General features: G+C 46.5%; 1 protein-coding gene across 2 annotated transcripts in view; it reads right to left on the bottom strand.

Moving 5' to 3' along the window:
* The window catches only part of PISD (phosphatidylserine decarboxylase), a 27,796-nt gene extending 15,743 nt beyond the window's left edge, over positions 1–12,053 (bottom strand). Inside the window, exons 1-3 of one of the 2 annotated variants that reach the window (XM_043901284.1) lie at positions 11,907–12,053; positions 5,092–5,171; positions 1,719–1,894 (exon numbers count right to left, since the gene is read on the bottom strand). In XM_043901284.1, the coding sequence (XP_043757219.1) occupies positions 1,719–1,894; positions 5,092–5,171; positions 11,907–11,968 (318 nt within the window). In that variant the 5' untranslated portion in view covers positions 11,969–12,053. The remainder of the gene's footprint in view (positions 1–1,718; positions 1,895–5,091; positions 5,172–11,906) is intronic. The other variant, XM_043901283.1, reaches the window with a different exon arrangement.

Here is a 12,053-nt window from a genome sequence, read left to right as displayed (position 1 = left end):
GGACAGCCTTTTTCAACCAACAGTGCTGGGCACACCGGACATCCCCGTGAATAAAGTCAGACACTTCCCTTACACGACATAAAAAACAACTCCAAATGGGTCAGAGACCTAAACATCAGACCTAAAACCATAAAATTCTTAGAGGAGAGACTTCCCCTGTGGTCCAATGGTTAAGCCTCCACGGAGCTCCCAAGCAGGGGGCTGGGGTTTGATGACACACGATGGGGCAACGAAGTCCGTGCACACCTTGAGCCAGTGCTCCTCCACGAGAGAGACCCCGGGACGAGCAGCCCGGCACCGCCCCCACTCACCACAACAGACAGCCGGCACAGCCAATAAACACATTTAAAGAGGAAGACAGAGCAGGACTAACTTCAGCCCGGCTCTTTCAGCAATAAGCTCAGCTCTCCCAGACCTCTCGCTGCACTGTGCCACTCTGCTCCCATGTCCTGTCACTGTCCACAGCCTGGAACTTATGAGCTAATTCAACCCTGTCCTCTCTACAAACAATCATCTTTCAGGTACTGACGCACATATGGCAGTAATTCCAGTTATACAAACAATGGATGCTAAAAAAAACTACTGACGTTGGTCTTTTGTGAATGAGGAAGCAGCAGATTTCTTCCACACGCAAATTCTCTTGGAATTCCTTGGAAATGAGTGGGGATTTCCTGAAAGCAGGTGAGCAGGTCACAGAGTGGGTCAGCCTGACAGATGCTCAGGGTCAGAGGGAAGTAAGCGTGGGTCTAACACTCCAGTGGGGTCATGGGTCACAGTCTCACAAGTACTTTACTAGTTGGAAGGATATGTTTACACAGGAAACCACCAACGACAAAGGAAATACACAGCGTTCGGCATACTTACAAAGTGTGACTAACAAACTATACAATGACCCCTCACCAAAAGGAGTCTGGAGTATGTGACCCTAAAACAGAAAACCTGGAAAGTGATCTGTCTGAATCCACACAGCTACTAAGGAGCACAGACAGAACCAGCCTTCAGGACCGGGACCCTGGCTGCCGGGGGGCAGCCAAGCTGGATTAATGATACGGGGAGGCTCACAGGGAAACCCACACACATCACCCCAAATACCATCAAGTCTCTGCTTTCACAGGTTATCAGGGTCTATTGACAGTGCAGGTATTTCATTTGTTAAATTAAGGGTGAAAAGAAAGCAATTTTTAAACTCACACCTTTATACTCAATTTCAGCACTGACAGTCCGCTAGGAGTCAGGAATGACCCAGTGCTGCGGGAAGCCCAGGTGAGTTAAGGTCACTAGCCGTCACTTGAGCCGTAGCTGTCACCATGTGACACCCAACAGCACCCCCACTTCCCGGGGCAAGAACACTTTGAGCGGTAATGATAAAGAAACGGACGGTTTCAGTCTGGTTCTGGTGAGAACATATCCACATCACCCAAGTCCAACCCTTCCGCTCACCCTCAGACTGAGGAAGCATGACCAGCCAGGATGCCAGCGCCAGGGGAAGGCATGAGCTCCCAAGATTTCAGAGGCTTTGGGGAGACCAGGGGTGAGTCTGCAGACAGAAGCCTGACACGACGCCCAGCGTTTGACTTCTGCATCACCCCAAACCCACTGGAGACGTGAGCTCCAGGAAAGCACATTCCACTTCCTCAGACGGCTTAACTCCGGGGCAACTTACACAGGGACAGGAACTATGCTCCAGGAGAATGCAAACAGGCTCCCCCGGTTCCTACCTCCCAGTGGCCAGCAAGCTTGGGTGGGACGTCCAAGCCCAGCTTCTCCAGCTCTCGCTGCCGGTACTTCTCGTACTGCCGGTAGCCGGCATACCCGCCACCTGTGGCGACCAGGATGGGCAGGGGGCGCAGCAGGGACAAGGTGCGGGCAGGGGCAGTGTGGACTTTCCTGGCATCTGCAACAAAAAACAGGAGAATGTTGAGCCAGGAGAAGGGGCAGGGTTGAGTCATGCAAACACGGCACCAACAGGAAGGCTGGGACCAGCCCTCAGCAAAGCTGACCAGACCCCAGAGATCTGACAAGCAGGAGCAGCCCTGAGTCACTGCAGACGCTGCTGCCTCCAGAGGCTACCTACTCACACATCTTCCCCATGAAACAACAATGTACCTCGACTGCCGCCATAGCTACAGGGCTTAAGATGAAAACATCAAATGCAAAGAGGTCAAGAAAATATCCCAGGGTGCCCTGCTGGCTACCCACAGGGCCAGACAGGGACAGGCTCTCTGATCTCACTTTTCTGACCGGACAGTAGTATTCTTTCAAAGGCAAAATTGCATAAGCTCTTACAATTCAACAGTAAAAGACAAATAGTCCAATTAAAAAACACACCAAGGGCTTCCTTTGTGGCTCAGTGGTGAAGAATCTGCTTGCCAATGCAGGAGACACAGGTTCTATCCCTGCTCTGGGAAGACCCCACATGCCAGGGAGCAACTAAGCACGTCCGTCACAACTGTCGAGCCTGTGCTCTAGCGCCTGGGAAGCCAAACTACCTGCCAGCCGAGAGCCCATGCTCCACAACAGGAGACACGACCGCAGTGAGCAGCCCGTGCGCAACAGAGACCCGGCACCGCCAAAGGTAAGTAAAACAATAAATACATAAATACAAACATACTAAGGATGTGAACAGACGTTTCTCCAAAGAAGATAGAGGAATGGCCAGTCAGTACATGCAAAGATGCTCAACATCCATTATGGGTTGAATTATGTCCCCCCAAACCAGGTGGCTCCATGGTAAAGAATCCACCTGCCAATGTAGGAGCCACAAGAGACTTGAGTTCAATCCCTGGCTGGGGAAGATCCCCTGAAGAAGGAAGTGGCAACCCACTCCAGTCTTCTTGCCTGGGAAATCCCACGGACAGAGGAGCCTGTGGGCTATAGTCCATGGGGCCTTGAAGAATCAAACACAACTCGGTGACTGAGCTCGCACACACATACAGAATTCACATGCTGAGGTCCTGATCCCAGCACCTCGGACTGTCACCTTTCTTGGATAGAAGGTCTCTACAGAGGGAATCAAGTTAAAATAAGGTCCCCACAGTGGGGACCTAATAATATGACTCGTCCATAAGAAGAGAAAATCTGGAGACAGATATGCATATGGGGAGAAGGCCATCTGAAGACAAGGGCAGCGAGGTGAAGGCAGCAAGTGAAGAAGACTGTGGCACAGTGAGAAGAGGGCTTTGGAGTTTTTGTTTTTCTTTTTCTCTGGCCATGCCGAGAGGTTCGTGGGATTTTAGTTCCTAGACAAGGGACTGAACCTGGGCCCTTAGCAGTGAGAGCTTCAAGTCCTAACCACTGGACCACCAGGGAATTCCCTGCTGCTTCTTTTTTTAATGAGCAAGTATGGATGTCATTAATCTCTTCCATCTTCGGATTATTCCTAAAGAACCCTTATTACTTAACAGCTAAACAGTCTACCTCTGACCAGAAAAACCTGTCAGAAAGCAAGAAACATTTTTTTTCTTCTGGATTATCTGGTGAGGACAGACCTGCTGTACACAATCTCACGGCACTAAGCCAGCATCCCAGGCTGACGGGTCACACCCTCCTCAGTGCTTTGACTACACCGGTCCTTGCTTTAATTACAGGTCTCTTTCTCTTGCCCTCCAAAGGCTTTCTTTCCTCCTCTAACAGGAAGCCGCAAGCAGAGGGTGCCCTCCACTCCTGACTGCCTCCCCGCTGTGTTTGTCACTTTATAAAAGCACAGTTTTTCTGCAGATCTGTGACATCCTGACTTCATTTCTGAGGGTCCCCTCCATCCTTCAAAGTGAGTCTTACATGTTCCCACACGCAAGTCCTAATTAAGTAACACTCAGATATGCCCCTATTTAACTACCTTAATAAGCCTTTTGTTTTTATTCTCACTAACCATCTCATTTTATTCCCAAGGTATGATTACTGGGCAGTCAAAAACAGCTTTTGGTACAACAGAATAAAAAGGCTATCTAGATAATAAAAACAACACACATTTTTGTACAGATTCAAACAGCTGCTTAAAAGATCCAAAAAGTTCATAACCTAGTGCTGATGTGGGTGTGGGGAACTGATGTACTCATGAGCCTTTTCTGCTCAGGACAACCCTCTCTGAAGAGCAATTTGGTCTAAATACCAAGTTATAAAATACACAAACCTTTTAAGTCAGCAATTCTAAGTCACCAAATTTATCCTGAGGATGCATAAAAATATGTTATTACAGAACTGTCTGTAATAGAAGAAGAGTTCAGTTCAGTTGCTCAGTCGTGTCCGACTCTTTGCGACCCCATGACTACAGCACACCAGGCTTCCCTGTCCATCACCAACTCAAGGAGCTTTGCTCAAACTCATGTCCATCAAGTCGGTGATGCCATCCAACCGTCTCATCCTCTGTCATCCCCTTCTCCTCCTCCCTTCAATGTTTCCCAGCATCAGGGTCTTTTCAAATGAGTTCTTCGCAGTTCTTTGCATCAGGTTTCCAAAGTATTGGAGTTTCAGCTTCAGCATCAGTCCTTCCAGTGAATATTGAGGTCTGATCTCCTTTAGGATGGACTGGTTGGATCTCCTTGCAGTCCAAGGGACTCTCAAGAGTCTTCTCCAGCACCACAGTTCAAAAGACTAGGAGCAGCTTAAATGTCCAATACCAAATGGTACAGTCAAGTGACGGAACACCACATATGCACCCAGTAAAAATAATCGGATAACAGCAGCTAAAGCTTCAGTGGTACCTATGTGCCAGGTACTCTAAGCACTTCATGGGCACAATTCCATCTGATTCTAACGACAGCCCTATCAAATAGGTGCTGCGTTTGTGTGGATTTACCGATGAGCAAACTGAAGCAGAGAGGCCAGCACTGTCTCTAATCGCTGCTTGTGCTTAGTCGCTCAGTCGAGTCCGACTCTTGGCAACCCCACAGACTGTAGCCTGCCAGGCGCCTCTGTCCATGGAATTTTTCAGGCAAGAATACTGGAGTGCGTTGCCATTTCCTTCTCCAGAGGATTTTCCCCACCCAGGGATCTAACTCACATCTCTTGAGCCTCCTGCATTGGTACGCAGATTCTTTACCACTGTGTCACCTGGGAAGTCCAATCTTTTGTAAGTAGAAAATTGCTACTTACTTGTGGAAAAGCTTCTGAGAGGCGGCTTCCTCAAGGACTGAAGGAAGTGGCTCAAGGCAACATCTTCACAGTGAGGACGCCTATAATCAAGCAAAAAGGAACCGTTAAGCATTTTTTTAATTAAAAAAAATTAGAGGATCAACTGCGAAAATTTGAATACAATCTATAGAGTCAAAAAAAAAAAAATCTATAGAGTCAATAATACTATTGCATTCATTTAATCTCCCAATTTTGACCACTGAACAGTACTGTCCTTTTGTAAGAAAATGTCCTTATAGGAAAAGGGCTCAAATATTTAAAGGTAAAGGGGCACCAAGTGTTTCAGAAGAAAATATATACATATACACACTCACAAAAAGAAAAAAAGGAAGAGAAGGGAAAATGATAAAGCAGATATAGCTGACATATGGGGAATCAGAGTACCGGGCATTTGGAAATTCTCTGTACTATTTTCATAACTTTTCTGAAATCTAAAACTTTTTCACAAAAGAATTACTCTTTTCTAAAGACCATAATAAGCAGTAAAGCTGTACTTACACAAAAAGCATGTTTCTTCACCACAAAAGAACAGCTCTACACAGCCTTGTGGCCTCTAACTCCTATTAATTAAAGAGCCTAATAAAGTGGCTGAAATTTAAATTTTTTTTCTTTTTGGGCTGTGCCACAAAACCTGCAGGATTGAACTTGTGCCCCCAGCAGTGGAAGCACAGAGTTCTAACCACGGGACCACCAGAGAACACTCTGAATTTTCAAACTTTAAATGTTTACCCTGGGGAAAGAATGACGCAAACAAATCAGGCTGAGCTACTCTAATCTACTTTGAGTCTGGAAGGCTCAACTTGTTTGGAATTTTAAAATTATTATCTGTGGTTACTTTGCCACAAAAGCTACTTTCACAGGGTAAAAGGGTTTTCAAGCATTCTGAGAAAAAAAAAATGACCATTTTCATGGCTTCAAGCTGTAAGGAAATAGTATTTTATTATTTGTCTCTCTTCATTTCCTCTTTACCCAGGGAAATAGGACACATCTCCAGTGCAGTAAGTGACTGTGCGAGCAAGGAAAGCATTGATGAATTTTTAGTAAACAATTGGCTCTTTCCTTAATCAGCAAACACCCCAACTTCAATTCAGATAGCACTTCAGTTCCCCCAAATATTGACCTGAAATCTAAAGTAAAGAAACTATGTCTTGTTAGTAAGGGTTTCTTTTTTCCCTTCGGAGTCTTTCATAAAAGTAGAAATTTACTCTATTATAAATGTCTAAACTGCTATTTTTGTGGAAAATAGAACGGCATTTATGACTTTCATACAGTAATATTTCCATTCATGGATTCTTAGTAGTTATGTCTTACATAAATATCCTATAAATATTATCAGTGGAGAAGGCAATGGCACCCCACTCCAGTACTCTTGCCTGGAAAATCCCATGGATGGAGGAGCCTGGTAGGCTGCCGTCCATGGGGTCGCTAAGAGTCGGACACGACTGAGCGACTTCACTTTCACTTTTCACTTTCACACATTGGAGAAGGAAATGGCAACCCACTCCAGTGTTTTTGCCTGGAGAACCCAGGGACAGGGGAGCCTGGTGGGCTACCGTCTATGGGATCACACAGAGTCGGGCGTGACTGAAGTGACTTAGCAGCAGCAGCAGCACCAAACATGATCAGATTTAAACACCTTCATTTACTCCTGTGAAAATTCCTTGACTTAATAACACTCTCACAGCATGGGGCTAACAGGGTGAATCTGATTCTCCTACAGGCAAGCAAGATCTGTATGCAGAACAAATCTGGGACCTTGACCATCACCACCCCCTCAGAGGCCAGATGGACGGACAGCTACTAACACAAAGGAGGGTATGTTGCAGTAGGTGAATGTTCTTTCAGAGTGAACAATGCTCATCTCTTAACTGGACACTCCCACTGCAAAAGCAAGCGTCTAAAACTCTGCTTTCCAAGTGGAATTAGAACAAGAAGTGTACATTCTGACTGAAGGCTGCATTGTCGTGTGGTGCACACTGCTGCATTGTGCATTCCAGAACTGCTGCTGAGCCCCCTAACTGAAAGAATGCTTGCAGACTTGAATAAGGCTTTCCCCCGCCCGGGGTGGGGCGTGGTTAGGGGAGGTAGAAGTGGGAGATCATGGTTTATCCACTGTAACCCAATGCACAGCACCCAGGTAGCTGGTTTGCATTCAGCTCTTCCCAAGAACAAAGTCAAGGTCTTGCCATCCACTGCTGCAGCCCTAGCTCCTGAAACAAGTACCTGGCAAATAGCTCATTGCATCAGCTTGTCTTTCATTTCTGGATCATTCTTATTCTCATATCAATGCCACACTTTCCCTGATCTTATAGGAACACTGCCCACCCCACTGCGGGTGTGCAGAAAGAGCAATGTTCACTGCCATCACTTCCTCGCCTCCCCGTCTCTCTTAATTCCACTCAGCCAGGCTTTTGTTCCCACCACATCATCTCCTGCCAAGGTCACCTCTTCCACGCTGCCAACCCCTACTCGCATTTCCTGGACCTCATGTTATTTGACCTCTCAGCAGCATTTGTCACATTTTTCCTCCAATTGAGGTATAACATTATATTAGTTTCAGGTGTAGGATATTATTGCCTATTTGTATATATTGTGGAAGAATCCCCGCAATAAATCTAGTTAAACATCCCTCACCATACATATTTGCAAATTTTTCTTGTGATGAGAGATACTCTCTTAGCAACTTTCAAATACACAAGACAGTACTAGTAACTATAGTCCCCACACTGTACAGTATATGCCTGGGACTTTCATGTTTTTTAACTGGGAGTTTGTCTCTTTCAACACCTTCATTCACTCCTTGCCCTTCTTGAAACACACATAGCCTTTGGAACCCGATTTTCCTCCTGTCTGTCCGGTCTCCCTAACTTCAAACAGCTGCCATGCCCAAGGCTCAGACACCTGTTTTGTCTATGCTGTAGCCCTAGAGATGTTCACCCAGTCTGGTTTTAAACAGCCAGATGCAGAGGACTCCCCTCACTGCTATCACAGAGACCTCCAGACCGTATTTCAACCTGGCTACCCAAAATCCTCACTTTGAATCACCTCAAACTGAGTTTGTCCAAAACAGAATTCCCAACCCTCCCTCACTCCCCTTGAACGGCTCCAATCCCCCAGAGCTGTCCATCTGTGGCAGAGACTAGTCAGATGGTTATTAAATCCACTTCCTCTACTCAATAGATCAGATTCCCTAGAAGTGAGTTCTAACCACTGTAAGAACCATTCAGACTTCCCAGGTCCCCTTCCAGCCTGTTACATGGACACAAACACACAGATCTTGGGCAGCCATGTGTTACAGGTGGCGAGAGACGGGCCCTCAAATCACGCTGCCCTCCCAATTAGAAGCAACCTGAACTTACATGATAGAGACAAAACTTTCACTGTGTTAAGTCACCAAAATGCTAGAATTTGCCTGTTACCGGTAGCAACACTGCTATAATTAATACAGCATCCCAGAAAAAAGGCACCACAATTCCCCCAGTGCACAGGTTGAAACCCTAGGACTCCTTTGCAGGTCCTTTCTTTCTCACTGTCCACACTCAATCCACTGACAAGGCATGAAGCCCCCACTTTAAATACACCCTTATCTGCCTACCTCTCTTCCCTGGCCTGAGCCACTGGAGCTGCTGCTGGACAGCTGCACTGGCCCGTTCTCCCTGTGTGGCCTCCATGTCCCATGTATCACAGAACATCCAGACTGACCTTTTCAAAACAGACCCTACGTAAGTGGTCCTCTGAACCTCAGACCTCCTGCTACTTCCCCTCTCCTCATGCATCCACTCCCACCCCTTGCACACCCACCCCTCTGCATATGCTGTCTGCTCCGCTGGGCACACCCCTCCATCTGGTTTAGTCCCTCCTCACTCAATTCTCTGCTCAAATGCTTCCTCCTGACCACAAGCCCAAGAGTTCTCTCTCTGGAGTGCTAACTCCTTAATTAAATTCCTTTATTTTTCTTTGTAACAACTTCTCAATACCTGAAATGAACTGATTTTATATATATTCACTTATTTGTTTCTGTCTGTACTTGTCGACAAATACAGGGGTTTGTCTGTCTTCCCCCTGGGCCTCAATCTCAACAGTGAGATTAAGCTTCAAAGAAATGAACGACTACGTTCAATCACATGTACCTTCTGTATGGTGAACCCATGTGCACCTCCTGTAAGCAGGCAATTAAAGCCCATGATTAAGCACTCAAGTCTGACTTTGGGGCTCAGATCTTCATCCCTCCACTTGTTAACTAATTCTAAGCCTCAGTTTCTCCACCTCTAAAAACTGGACCTACCCCATTAGGAATAAATGAGACAATCACATAAAACCTTAGTCCCAGGCCCTGGCACCTAGCTCCATATTACTCTTATAAAAAGTAATGCAAGTGATATTCAGCTGGCACACACTAGGATGGCCACATCAACTGTGACCACTGTTCACCCTAACTGGTCTGTGTCCACACTGTCATAGTTTTTAAATATTTTTATGATTTATTTATTTATTATTATTTTTGACTGTGCTGGGTCTTTGCTGAGAAGAAGCAGCTTTCTCAAGCTGTGGGGAGTGGGAGCTACTCTCTAGTTGTGGTACTTGAGCTTCTAATTGCAGTGGCTTCTCTTGTTGCAGAGTTTTGGCTCCCCGGGCTCTAGAGCACAAGCTCAACAGTTACGGCACATGAGCTTAATTGCTCCATGGCATGTGGGATCTTCCCAGAACAGGGATCTAACCTGTGTCTCCTGCATTGGCAGGCAGATTCTTTACCACTGAGGCACCAGGAAAGCCCAGTTTTAAAATATTTTTAACATCACCCTTGGTCCCTCCTGCTTTTTAGAGTTGTGAAAAGTTCTCCTGAAAGTGAACTGGCAGGTTTCTCAAGGCCTTATTCCATGTTCTATCTCATATTATTTAGTGTGTTATCTCTCTCTTCTACTAAACTGTAAAGTTCTTTCAATGCAAGGCCTGTATCTTTTAATTCCTCTCTTTTCTCCTGCCTTCCCCCATCACCCCTGATACTGTAGTTGACAGTGGCAGGAATGCCATAAATACTCCTGAAGGAAAGTCCTGCACAACCATCCACCCCTCTAGGTACTGTGGTCATATGTGCCTGAGCCAAAGAATCGTCCAGAGCATCCATAAAAAATACAGTTGCCAGGGCCCCACCCTACACCTACTGAGCCTGAATTTGGCAGCATTGTGGGGATATACCTGGGAATCTCTTTTACTAATAAACACCAACTCCATTCTTTTATCAAATTTAGGAAACATGGCCCTAAATTATCACTTATAATTACTTTTTCTATTCTCTCACCTGTCACATATCACTTAGTGGAAAACTCTGCAGTATGAAGCTTTCAAATATATGTCTCACAGACAGACACTGCTTTACTTAAAAATCATGGAAATGTTATCTTTTGGGGGTTTTTTGCATCTCAATATAGTTTCCATCTGGGTATGTAACAGCTTTGAAAACTGAATTACTGTACCCAAATCCTCACCCCTCCTACCCAGTGGACCTAAATCTAGTTGTATCTACCTACACTGGTATTAAAGTTTTGACTTTTTTCCCTTTTTATTTTGTTTTTCTTTTTTCCCTTTTTAAATGATAGTGGGTGAAGTCATCTTCCTCACCATCGTTAAAAAAAAAAAAAAAACGGTTATTTTTTTAGTCTTTCCAATTTCTGACACATTTTAGATGATTTCACAACTGACTGATAAACAGCACAACTGGTAACAACATTAAAACCACAGAGACCCTCTTGTTCAAATCCTAACAACTACCACCACACTGTGGAGCCCTCTCTTGAGAAAGTTACACCATTTCTGAGTAGTTAATAACAGGAGAGTGAAGCTTTCCTGGCCAGGGCAATGACATTTTCTGTTCCCTCTCAGCCTGAAACCAGTGTCTCTACTTCCCAAAATTACAGCGCAAGCTCTGGTCCACAGTGACAAAATGAAGCCAGGCCGAAACACAAAAGTTGTGGGTCTCCCACATCTTAGCTCTTCGAAATGACATCGAGCGACAGATTCTGAGTTAAGCTACCAAGATTTTAATCCATTTTCCGAGAGTCCAAATGCTCCCATGCTAGTTCTTACATAAGCTATTTCGAATAATGAATGTCCTCACGGTGGGCAGCCTGAAGGAAAGGTCCCTGCGTGAGACACAGAGGTACCTGGGAAGGAGTCTCAGCTCTGCTGCTACCTGGCTGGGTGGAACTGAGCAAGTCCCTCCCTCTATCAGGGCCTCGACTTCCCCAAAAAGAAAGGGCTGGATTTATGACCTCTCTAACAATCTAAGAGTTGACAGTCACCAGGGAAACCGAGACCCTATTTCCATCATGGACTATTTTGAGATTACGGAATCCAACCCTCTCACTTCAGAGACCAAGAATCCGAAGTGAAAGCCGCCCAACTCCCACGCCAGTGCTCTTCCCACATCTCGCCGCCCCTCCCAGCAACACGACTCCTTGAGAAAGAAGCGCCCAGCCCTGCCTCGGCTCTAGTGGCGGACACGCAGCCCATTTCACCTGGTTTAGGGGGTGCTTTTTGTTTATGTTTTTGGTCCCTTGTGGAGTGGAAAGGACAAAGAGAGGTTTAGGCCAGACTCGGACCGTCCTAGGCGGAGGCAGTCGCACCTGCGCCCGAGCTCGAGGTGAAGGCGAGTGGCTCCGTCTGCACTCGAGCACTCCTCAGGGCGAGCCCGCGACAGAGAAACGACTCCTCTCTCTAGACCCCGGTTTGGCTCGCGCCGCCCCCCTCCCCCGAGGAGGCTCCCCAAACAGTTGTACCTGCTCCGCCACGCGACCCCGGGCAGCCACCTCAGGCACCCCTGCCCCATGGACACCGCCATCTTGTCTCCTCCTTCTCGGCGGGACACGCCCCCCTTTTACACGAGGGGCGCACGCATGTGACGTGACGAGACGCCGAACTCTCGG

The sequence above is a fragment of the Cervus elaphus genome, chromosome 5 (genome assembly GCF_910594005.1).
Source record: "Cervus elaphus chromosome 5, mCerEla1.1, whole genome shotgun sequence".
Classification (NCBI taxonomy): domain Eukaryota; kingdom Metazoa; phylum Chordata; class Mammalia; order Artiodactyla; family Cervidae; genus Cervus; species Cervus elaphus.
The sequence above is the reverse complement of the archived record's forward strand: the minus strand, read 5'-3'. Positions and strand labels throughout refer to the sequence as shown.